The sequence below is a fragment of the Panthera onca genome, chromosome A2 (genome assembly GCF_046562875.1).
Source record: "Panthera onca isolate mPanOnc1 chromosome A2, mPanOnc1 haplotype 2, whole genome shotgun sequence".
NCBI classification, from domain to species: Eukaryota; Metazoa; Chordata; class Mammalia; order Carnivora; family Felidae; genus Panthera; species Panthera onca.
This window is the reverse complement of record NC_138340.1, coordinates 123,984,838-123,997,592: the sequence shown is the minus strand read 5'-3', so window position 1 is coordinate 123,997,592 and position 12,755 is coordinate 123,984,838. Positions and strand designations below refer to the sequence as shown.

The 12,755-nt window shown below is 33.0% G+C and overlaps 1 protein-coding gene across 5 annotated transcripts in view; it reads right to left on the bottom strand.

Moving 5' to 3' along the window:
* The window catches only part of BBS9 (Bardet-Biedl syndrome 9), a 441,850-nt gene that overhangs the window by 229,502 nt on the left and 199,593 nt on the right, over positions 1-12,755 (bottom strand). For 3 of the 5 annotated variants that reach the window (XM_078440712.2, XM_078440700.2, XM_078440701.2), the window contains exons 14-16: positions 12,310-12,414; positions 9,663-9,677; positions 2,446-2,586 (exon numbers count right to left, since the gene is read on the bottom strand). In XM_078440712.2, the coding sequence (XP_078296838.2) occupies positions 2,446-2,586; positions 9,663-9,677; positions 12,310-12,414 (261 nt within the window). The remainder of the gene's footprint in view (positions 1-2,445; positions 2,587-9,662; positions 9,678-12,309; positions 12,415-12,755) is intronic. The other 2 variants (XM_078440705.2, XM_078440707.2) reach the window with 1 other exon arrangement.

Here is a 12,755-nt window from a genome sequence, read left to right as displayed (position 1 = left end):
TAATATTCTCTAAAGGTATGGATTTGGGGTACTACTAGATACCTCCATTCAAGTACTGTTGATAGGGTTAACTGATAGGGCCCTTTAGTTAGTCAGTTTGACATTATATTTCAAAAGTTTTAAAAATATTCTTATCCTTTGATTCTATAATTCCACATTTAGGTATTCGCCAAAGAAATAATAATAAATTTGGAGAAGTACTGCTACAATATATTTATAATATTAATAAACTGAAAACAACATACATATCAAAAATATAATGCTGGCCAAATGATTTTATAGTATGAATTTATGATAGAATACTATGGCATCCTTATAATCATGTAATAAAAATATGTAATTTTGTAGAAAAATACTTCACAGCAGTATGCAAAGTGAAATCCTTTGAGGGTAATTAAATACTTAGGAAAGATATTTTTATAAAGATTAGGGAAATATAATTAAAAATAAGTAGACAATGATGGATAACAGAATTACCAATAACTTTTGTTTTCTTCTTTTTAGTTGTCCATTTCTAAATTTCTCATTTTTTTGTAATCAGAAAAATTAAAGTTATTTTAAATATACCTATATTTGTTCAAAACAAAGAAGTGAAATAAACAAATAGGAAGACACATAGACTAAAGCTAGTTTTATTTCTTCTCTGAAGCTCATTAATTTTGTTTACTTCAGTTAAAAAACAAATTCGCAATTATAACTTTATCTGACATCAACATATAAAAGTCTTATATACCAAGGGTGAAAAGCACTCTCAAGAAGTAAAAAGTGAAAAAGTACCAAGAGTACTTATTTTAAATAATTACAGGATTTCATCATGTCCAATATGAACACACATCCAAGAACTCCAAAACAGAACATGCTACATCAAATACATTGGATCTTGGGCGAAATTTTTAAGTTTGCCATTGAATCCCATTTCTAAAGTGACTAAGAAGCAAGTATATGCTGATAAGCCTAAGATAACCTGTGACACAAAAACAATTGAGCCCCAAATCAGAAGGAAAATGGATGAGCTTATCTAAGCTTTCCTTAGTTCTTCTTGTCTAATTCATATCTTACAGAGATTGCCTCTCTGGTTAAAAGCATCTACTTTTATTTAATCTCTGTGAGTTTTTACCCATCTAGAGAAAATATCACTTACTCAGAAGCCAGGGTCTTAAACATTTTTCAAATTGAGTATGCAACACGTAATTTCCAACTATATTCCCAGGGCAGTATAGGAGACTCAAGGAACTAATACATTCGTATTAGGTGTTGTAAGCATAGTGACTCTTTCTGCCTTTTTCTATAACCCAAATATATTATAGGAAAATTGACTAAAGAAAGAGAAATGAAGGGAAAGGAGAAAGAAACCGAATAGTTCACAACTATTGGCTAACATGGTGTCATATATATATATATATATATATATATATATATATATATATACACACAAATATGTATATAAATATATATATGTATACACACACCCAAACTCAACTCAAACTGAAGAACAGATTAATTTTAATAAAAAGTATTTAATTTTGGAGATTTTTCACTGATTAAATATAAATAAAGCTTTTTAAACACTTCAAATTAATGAAAAATAAATTTTAAGCGCTTTAAGTAGTTAATAATGCAAAAGTTGACTTACCATAAATTTCTAAACCTTGTGGAAAATACTCTTTGTATGCTAAATCCTATCCACTAATGCAAAGGTGAGGATGCATATTGTAGTCAACAGTGCCAATCTTTAATGAGGGATTTTAAAACGTTGATTTAATTCCCAGAATTTTTTTTTTTTAATTCCACCCCATTACCAGGAAAGCTAATAGATGCTACATCTTAGAAACTCTGGTTACTAAAGATATTTTACCCAATCAACACCTCTCTCTTTTCTAAGCTATTCAGAAAGAAATATTGACACCTGGAGAAAGTCACACCTTCACAAATTACCCCAAATTCACTGTGATATTCAAGCTTTATATATGAAGCCCTTTCTAAAAGATCAGAGCCAGAGAATGAACAATCGTCCCCTCCAGCTGCTAGAGAAACCAAAACCACAAAGAGCCTCTACTTATGGGATTACTTTTGGGGCATAAGAATATAGTTTTAAAACGTACATAGCCAAAAACCTACAATAAAGATGAATAATAAATATTTACATTCCAAGCCAAAAAATTCCACAGTCTAAAAAGAAATATTTGATGTTTTCATTTCTGAATACTGAAAGCAAAATAATGATTATAATAATTTTAATCAAACTTAAAAGGTATACCTTATTACCTTGTTGATATAAGCTATTTGCCTTTGAACAGGCAAACGAGAGAAAAAGCCTTGAGGCATTTTTATATTCTGACTTAACAATTATCTGATAATTACCCCATCATTACCTGTTCATGAAGGATTCCATTCTGAATTCTTAACATTTCTGGTGGTACAGGCATGTTACTTCAAAAGTCCTACCTGGAAAGAGACTGAGAAGACTGACTGGAGATTTGTTGGTATCAATAGTTAGTTTGTGGCGTGCAGTTTTTGAAGGCTGACCTGGGAGACAGATTAGTTTCAGGGGAAGTCTAAATTTACATTGGATAACCCGAGGAATGCCTGAAATAAAAAGAGAGAAATGTAGATTCATACATTTGACAGATAATTTGACCAAAAAAATTTGTATTACTAAGAGTTTGAGTAGAAATATGTATCTTAGTTTAAAATTTTGTTGCCTGTCCACTTTGTTTAGCATAACTGAAAAAACTGCAAAGTTTTATCATAATACATATTTTCATATTATTGTCAAGAAGTCAGGAAAAATAAAATCCTAAAAAAGAGCATAGGCATGAAGTCTGTTTTTAATAACATATTTTAAAAATCATCACAGTTGAACACCATACAAAATGGTATGTATAGCTTTATATTCAATTACTTAACTGTTTTTAAACTAAGAACATCAAAGCTCTAGCCTCAATCCAAGACTATCAGCTGAAGTGAGCAAATATGTATGTGAAATTTGTATCAGGAAGAGTTATACGACCTTATCTAATACTTTCTCTACCACCAAAACTTTTTAATCTTTAGCTTTTTTAACTTATTGAACATTCAAATTAAAATCTACAATAAATTATAAGTATGAAAGTAGAATTTGCTCTACTGAAGTTCTACTGAAGTTCATGTCATTTCATACATTAATATTAAGAATATTACTTTCATATGAATTAAATTTTTCTCAATCCATTTAACTTCACATATCGCTGTTAAGTAACATTTTAAAAGTTTATTTACTTATTTTAAGAAAGAGAGAGGGAGGGAGGGAGGGAGGGAGGGAAGGGGAGAGAGAATCCCAAGCAGGCTCCACACTGCCATCACAAAGTCCAACAAAGGGCTCGATCCCACAAACTGTGAGATCATGACCTGAGCATAGATCAAGAGTTGGATGCTGAACTGACTGAGCCACTCAGACGCCCCCATTTTTAAAGTATTACAATCAACTGAATCAACTGAATTTTTTCAGTACATTTACAGGCATAATGAAATAGCTAACTGAATAAATAAGAATGAAGACGTTTATATCAGAATTAAAAGTTTTTAAGATCATTCAATATTTTTACAGAGAATAAAACTGAAAACAAAGCAAGTTAGGCTATCTACTTATAAATCTAGAAAAGCAATTCAACAACTTTAATTTTTTCTCCTTGTATTCTAGGATTCTACCTTTGATTGGATAAGATAAAAGGGAATGGAATATACAGAAACCTCTATCTTAGATATTGCTGTAAAGAAGTGAAAAACTTAAAATGTTCTACTCTACTTGATGTATCAACACACTTATTCCTTTATTTCTTCATTGTGGTGTCAGTGAGCAGCTTAAAAGTACAAAAAGCAGAAGGAGATAAAGTTTGGGGACATGATCCCAAAGCAGGAATCCTAGAATTAGCAATATATTCTGTTAATGCCAATTGGAGCTGTGGGGCTTACCCAACAACCAAGCTGGGAGACACTTTCCAGCACTACTTATTTAATACAATAGTAACAGATCATCAACAATGGCAGGCATATTGATAGATGAGGTCAATTAAATACTTTTTCAGAGCATATAAAGCATATTTGTGATTCTCTTCAACATAAGCAATTATCCATTAAATTTTACATAGCTCATTTTTTGCTCATAACCAACAAATGTTAAATTCACTTCTCCTGGTCCTAGATGCAAATTATAACTAGTGTCACTTCAGAAAAGTCCCAAGGCATTATTTCCTGACATTCTGTGAGGTTTTAGAGGCATGTGTATTTGTACTTTACAACGATGAAATGTTTTCACTCAAAATATTATGGTAACATGATCTAAGCTACTGCTCAAACCACAACTATCAATATCACCATAAAAAATATTGCAAAGCATTATTTTTTTCCAACTTCATATATTCCATGTATCCCCAAGTTATGGAAATATACCTACTAATGTTTCCTCTACAATATATAATTTACAGCCTCAATTAATAGATACAGCCTGGAAAGAACAAGGAAACGAAAACTTGTTTCCATTTCCTTCATTTTTAATGAATACAGTAATGGAAAAAAGTCCTTCCTCTTTTGATAATTCTGCACATGCATGAAGAGAAGCTACTTTCTATATACTTTCAACCAAAGTCTGAGTTCACTGTTCAAACAAAATTTGGCTGTAAATGTTCTTCCAAAACTATCCTGCTAAAACTGTGGCTCTCCTTCACTTGGATCAGATACGTACTTGAATTTGCTTGAATTTGTAGCAAAAAATAAAATAAAATAAATCACGATCAATATCACTGGCCTTATGCTACTGAGTCTATATATTTAAAGATTATTACCCTAAATCTCCAAAAACCCAGAGCTAAAGAAACTGGGGGTATATATATGTTTTCAGAAATTGAAACAAATGGATTGCAAGCACTAATGAACCCAAGAAGGGAAATACATTATAACTCAATTCACAGTTCTGTTAGGTCAGTTAATGACAACATCACACACTAGGGCAATGGTCTGCAGTTGCTAAGATTTGTAGAAACCCTCCAGAATTTCTTTTCTCTCCAGGAATTGTAAACCTGTTTCATAGGACATTTGGAAAACATTATTTTGAAAAATGATGACACTCATACTTAATAAAATGATTATGGCTATTTTTTAAATGCTGGCAGCCTGAAAAGTTTTACCACTGGGGAGAAAAAAGAGTATGAAATCCTTTAGAAACCAATTTAAAGAAACCACATCTTTCAAGAGAAAAATTACAATGCCAGTATTTTACATTACTTCCCATCAAATTAAAACCCTAGTCTTTTAAAATAGAACCTCCAGTATTTAGACACGGGGTTTATAAGAGGCACATTTCAACTGAGATTTACATTTTCTTGAGAAACCTGAAATGTAAATTTGGATACCAATTTACTCTTCAGGCTGTGAGTGCAGCTAAGAACCTGAAGCCAGAAACACATAGAGGTATGTGTGAATGCATGCATGTACGTACCTATAATAAGGAAGGAAAGAATTACATGTATTTAAAGACTTTTCAATTTTGCTAGTAGAATGGCTTTCAGCTTAGTTGAAAGAGTCTAACTGGTCCTAAATTTGCCTACCATCACTGATACTTTCTCTATGTAATTGGCAAAAAACAGTCTCTGAATTGGGCTTATTCAACTCTCTGAGTGTTATGCTGAGAGAAAAGAAAAATTTGGTCATTTATAATACTCAAATATTGGCCTACTCTTTCATCAGACTGACTTTGTTCTGCAGTTTTTTACCAAATATAATCACCTCTCCTTCAGACACTTCCCTTTCTAGCCTAAGAGAGGAAATGGATAGTTGCAACTACTCTGGTGCAATTAATCACAAAATTATTTAACACTTGGAGAGAAAATTCACATCAAAACCACTCTTGACAGAACAATTTCTCCAGAAGAGAATTCTAATTACACCTGGCACACCAGAAGCCCGGTATCACTGTCAAGAGGGAAGCCAAAATGTGCTTTGGAAAAAAAAAAAAAAAAGGAAAAACAGCATATATATCAGAGTAGAATAACTATATATATCACACATCTATATAATGCCTTCAGAACTCTTTCCAGGGCCTGCTAGAGTCATTTCATATTGAAAACAACGAACTCCAAAGCAGTAGCAATGTCTGGAAGCCAGAACTTCCTTGATCCCTTCCTGTTATGTCTGGCTACGTACTGTGCCCCATCTGCAGTCATGTTTTACACTGCCCATGTCATGTAACTTTAATGCAGACATAATGGAGACTAACTCTTATGGGACAACATAAAACCTCGTTTGCTTCTCTTTTTCCACATGTAAAGGCAGGACTGCTTATCTGCAAAGAGCCTGAACAGATCAGGCCAATAAAATGGACCAGTCTTTGAAATTTGAAGCCTTGTGTGTAAGTTAAGATCTAAGTGGCAACATATTATTCAATCTTACCAACCAGGTGAAGCTGGATATTTCAATCTCCTAAAGCTTCATTACAATTTACAAATACTTCATAAGAAATTATTAGCTTTGTATTGAAATACTAAAATTTCCATGTATTATAATTTTTTTCTCATATTTTGGGCTGAATTTACAGTAAGAGGGAGTAAATTCCTTTCAAAAATAACCGTTACTAATATTTTTTAAATTTAAAATAAATCATTTAAATCATAATATGGTATTTTACAAAAGTTAGTATAAAATCTCACCAGCTAGATACAATCTTGCCAAGTAAAATGTAAATATTCATTATGAATGATGAGTTATTTTTAATAATCCAAATTCTAATTTAACAAGCATATTTCATGTTATTAAGCTAAACATTTATTTCTAGTAAAATATTTCTCATATAAATATATTTTCACCTCCCAGATACAATGCAACTCAGGTTGTTGGCATCCCCAAAACTGTATGAGTAAATAACTGCCATTATATTTTAAGTATTTTATTTATTTAATTATTACTAATTAATGTTATCTAATATTTATCTTAAAATATCTAATAAACTGAGATAAACCACTAAGATAATCAAAGTAGAATATACTTTGAGAGTACCTGTCATCTACCGTGATATTGCACAATTCAAAGATGAGTACTTGAACTCTGCTCTCAAAGAACCCAAAATCTTAGGCAAACCCAAGGAACAAACTTAATGAAATTCATATTATGATAGGTATTACAGCAGACTCATAAATTAAGGATTTGGGGAAAACAAAATAGGTAACAATCAACACTGACCCAGGCAAGTTTAAGGGTCATAACCTTGATGACATTGCCCCACAAATTCTAAACAAGGTAAGAAATAGGCCCATGGTGGGGTGCCTGGGTGGCTCAGTTGGTTAAGCATCTGACTTCAGCTCAGGTCAAGATCTCGCGGTTCGTGAGTTCAAGCATGGCATCCAGCTCTGTATTAACAGCTTAGAGCCTGGAGCCTGCTTCAGATTATGTGTCTCCCTCTCTCTCTGCCCTCCACCCACTCATGTTTTGTCTCTCTCTCTCTCTCTCAAGAATAAACATTAAAGAAATTTTTAATGAAGGAAAGAAGGAAAGAAGGAAGGAAGGAAGGAAGGAAGGAAGGAAGGAAGGAAGGAAAGGGCCCACAGAGGTACTTGGTGGCTCAGTCAGTTAAGTGTCCCACTCTTGATTTTGCCTCAAGTCATGATGTCAGGATTCTGAGACTGAGCCCCGTGTCAGACTCTGCACTGAGCATGGAGTCTGCTTAAGATTTTCTCTCTCCCTCTATCCCTACCCTCGTTCACATACTCTCTCTGAAAGAAAGAAAAGAAAAAAGAAGAGAAGAGAAGAGAAGAGAAGAGAAGAGAAGAGAAGAAAAAAGCAAAGCAAAGCAAAGCAAAGAAGAGAAAAGAAAAGAGAAACGAAAAGAAAAGAAGAGAAAAGAAAAGAAGAGGAAGGAAGGAAGGGGCCCACAGAATAAGTATTCATGATGTTCTGATCAGAAAGACCAGTGGATCTATTTGGGCGTAGAGAAAACTGACAATTTAGAAAACAAACAATAGACATAGAGAAAACAATTTGTGTGTCTCAAAAGATGTGTGCATCAGTACAGGAAGTATATTAATGTCAGTTTGTTCCGGTATTAATGATGTTAACACTGATCACTTGGTTATGGTAGTGTTACCAAATCACTACTGTAAAGATACTTTTTTCTCTTTGTAATTAAAAAGTAATCTATGGGGTGATGTTTTGAGACAGAATATTCTATTATTGCAATGAATTTAGTGTCCATGGACGAAGCTTGCTTGAACTAATCATTACAAAGATTTTGCAAAATAATGATTCTCTAATTCTATCACTCATTCTATGTTAATTAGCTGACACTCTTTGCTAAAGAAGAGTTTTCACTCTACATATGCCTTTATTATACCACTGTACTCACAGATTCTATTTCTGCCTTCAATATATTATAATACATTACCATTATTATGGTTTTGATGTTCAAAGTGTCCTATATCTACCCAGTGGGAATTCCTTCACTGGCTTCTGAATCATTTTCTCGTAATTTATTTTATTTACTTATTTATTTTTTTGAGAGAAACAGAGCAAGCAAGGGAGGGTCAGAGAGAGGAGACAAAGAATCCCAAGCAGACTCTACACTGTCAGCACGGAGCCTGATGTGGGGCTCAAACTCACTAACTGTGACATCATGACCTGAGCTGAAACCAAGAGTCAGACTCTTAACGCACTGAGCCACCCAGGTACCCCTGAATCATTTTAATGTAATATTATCATTTCTTGACCATGTCTTTACTTTCTGACCCAACAATATAGGACAGGCTCTCTGATTTTCCCTTCTCCAGACCTAGAAACAGCCTTTTCCTAAGAACCTTGATCCCTTTTACTAGAGTTGGTACTCAGATCTTAAGACCTGTGTAATAGATATGCTCATTGTTAATGAGCTGAAACCTAACTAGGTCTCTGATCCATCTCCGTTGCCTCTACTTAACTCCACTGCAATAACCTCCAGCTGATCTTCTGACAGGCTATTTGGCTTTCCTTCAACCAGCGCTTCACACACTGTAGTCATAGTGGTCTTTCCAGCATACAAATCTGTTCCTGTCATACCCAGACCAAAAGCATGTGTGTGCGTATTCACATCCATGCGCTTCATGACATACTTAAAACCATTGAGTGGCTGACCTTTAGTCACAGAATAAACACCAAAGTCACTAGTATGATCAAGAAGCACACATGGCCTACCCTTTCCCTATGCCCTAGTTAATTTTGACCACTTTACCCCAGCTCTCAATCAATAAAAAAAAAAGATAGAAAGAAAACGAAAACAATTAGAATTCAGTGATGAACACCTTTTTTCCTTATTCTTTATTTTATTTCAAGCAAAATAAGATAACAGAGCATATAAGTAAATCACCAATAACTTACAGAAATAAGTGGTCAATGACACGTCAGATTTTTTTTCCCAAAAAAGTCACAGAGCTTCATTCTTTCTCATGACTCGGAAACAACTAGTAATGAATGACAAATCTCTATGAGAGGAAACATTTATGATCCTCTCCATAGCCAGATGACGGCACTGAATCATCCTAAAGAGTATTCTATTGTCAGAATAAGAGTCTATAAAAAGAGTTCATTCATGGTACAATACCAATTCAATTCACCAACCAAACTTCAATTCTGAAATTCATTTTGTTCTAAATTATCTTTTCACTTACCATCAGGATTTATATCTATCCATCAGAGGCAATGCAAAAAGATGTAAGGAAGAAAGAATGCAACAAATTATTTGTGTATTTAATAAACATCTGCTTAAAAATATGAATTAAAATGTTGAAGATTCTCTCAGATGATTTAATGGCCCCCCAATAAAAGTCAGTCAATTCACAACTGAAGAGTACAACATGAATAAGTGAAATCTAACATATATTTATACATCCAGTTTCAGGAGTCCACAAGAGTGTATCACTCCAGTGTAAATATGCCCCCCACCCAAAAAAAAGGAGGTAAGTTATATGATATAGACCAAGAGAAAACCAGATTGCTTTGTAAATGACATCAAGAGGATTAAATGAATTGGGAAAATTTTTGAGTACAAGGTCAAATACGTAATATTTCCAGTTACTCTTGCTTATATTATTTCAGTCAGTAGACACTACTATGGACTAATGTCTTTTTGTTTTAGGCTTATCTTGGTATTCTCTCACTTTTATAGACTTTTTTAAAATTTTAATTTCTAATTAACTTTCAACTAATTAATGCTATGCTTTTCGGTTTAGCAATAATTTATAATCTCTTACATTCCGTCTATAGAAAAGCATAATAGTTAAAAATAACATGTGCAACCATAAGTTCATAGGCTAATTTTACAACTTTATCATGTATTTTTAAAGAATTTTGAAAACTTGCTATGTAACCCATTTCTCTATTTTAAATTTATTTTCAACCAGTGTCACTAATTTTCCTTGGAAATGAAATACTTAGTTTAATTAAGCTACCGACGGTCTCTACAACTGCGTATTTCAAGTGTAACAGGAATAAAAATATATACAAATGCCTATCACCATTGACACACTCAATTAATGATAAATGATCTAGAGATTTTAGCCAAATATTTATTTTTATTTCATAAATCAAAATTAAGATAACATTAAAATTTTCAGTGTTCTTTTCAGAAATATCCAACTAAAAAGTCTATCACTCTTTGATCCTTTACGGAAGTTTTGCATTTCTTTCTGAAGTCAGCTTTCTCAAAGCCATTTAAACATAAAATATTTACATAACCCCAAATTTTGAAAATATAGCTAAAAAAGAAGGAGGACAATTCTGCCTTAAAATGAACTTTTTTAGCTTAAAGCAAAATAACTGACAAAACAGAAGAAAGACTTTGAAAACATGTATTAAAGTTATAAAATCATCTCAGAGTATAGAGTTGTCAAGGCATAGGCCAGAAAATTTACTTAGACAAAATTAAAACTACAATTATTAAAAAGTATTGCTAAAGAAGCAAAGTGGACATCAATAGAGGAGAAAAAGATAATTAAGTCATCTCTAAAACTTCAGAACTAAAAAACTGTATAGAAATTGTTTAAAAAAATGCAACATTTCTTAAGTACCCTATTATCAGTTCCAATTGTTAAAAAAAAAAAAATGCAACATTTCTAAAGTACCGTATTACCAGTTATTCTATATTAAAACATTGTTTAAAAAGCGATGACAAAAAAAAAAGCAATGACTAATTATTTGTATTCTACCAATAAACGTATTGTCAAAATGTTTCACTATACAGGGAAAAATACAAACTATAAAATTTGACCCAATGAAGTTAAAATTTACAATAACTGAATCTCAACTGGACTAAAGGTAACTTTTTTTAATTTAAAAAGAATTCGTTGAAAATATGCAGATCAAATTTTAGTTAATCTGTTCTTAAATATATTAATATGTAAGATACTAAAGAGTTTTATTTAGTCATTAAAACAGTGTCAGTCTATGAATACTGATTTATCAATCCATAATAGTCTTTTTCACCAATTCAGACTAGGCTTTTCTCCTTAGTTTAATAAGTGAGGTCTAATATCATTCTTTTAGTGTGAATAAAAATATATTATATTTGCTATTAATTCAGAAGACAGCATCAAACACTATATGTGTAAATCAGCTAAAGAGACATCTCTCGGGGCGCCTGGGTGGCGCAGTCGGTTGAGCGTCCGACTTCAGCCAGGTCACGATCTCGCGGTCCGTGAGTTCGAGCCCCGCGTCAGGCTCTGGGCTGATGGCTCGGAGCCTGGAGCCTGTTTCCGATTCTGTGTCTCCCTCTCTCTCTGCCCCTCCCCCGTTCATGCTCTGTCTCTCTCTGTCCCAAAAATAAATAAATAAAAAAACGTTGGAAAAAAAAAAAAAAAAAAAAAAACAGACATCTCTCTAATAATTCATGACACAGAGGTAATCTGGACAATTTTATTTAACACTAGGAAAGAATATTTTTCCATTTAGTAATATACTACAATGTGTTTTCTAATCTTAAACACTTAAACATTTAAGGGTGCCTAGGTGGCTCAGTCAGTTAAATGTCCAGCTCTCAGTTTTAGCTTAGGTCATGATCTCATGGTTTCCTGAGTTTGAGGTCCACATCGGGCTCAGCATTGGCACTGTGGAGACTGCTTGGGATTCTCTCTCTCTCTCTCTCTCTCTCTCTCTCTCTCTCTCTCTCCTTCTGTCTGCCTCACCCTCATTTGTGCTGTCTTTGTCTCTCTCAAAATAAATAAATAAACTTAAAAGAAAAAAAACACTTAAACATTTAACTCATAACTCCAATTTAAAAGGAGTGATTAGGCTTAAAAATCTAAACAACTGTGTATTTACCTGATGGTCTGGAATAAGAAACAACAGCATTTCCTTCCAATTCAGACGGTGTATAACTCCCTTTCAGATAAACAGAAAAGGCTACTGTTCTGCTCATCTCTGGCGCTATAAGAAATTTAAAAGTAATAGAAGTTACAAAATTTTGGACAATTATTATTAACAACAGTTAAAATCATGCTTACATTGCATGCCAGCTATTCTCCTAAGCACTTCACATGGATTAAGTCATTTAATCCTCACAACAACCCAGTAATATGTACTATTATTGTCCCCAACTTTTGTGCATGAGGAACCTGGCTATAGAGAGATTAAAAACCTTGTCCAAGGTCATATAGCTAATATATACTGGTAACTGAGTCCAAAACAACGAAGTTTTGCTTCTCTTTACTCAGATGAATAGGCAGCATGATCAGAGAAAAAGGTATACAAAAAGGTAAGAGAATTTG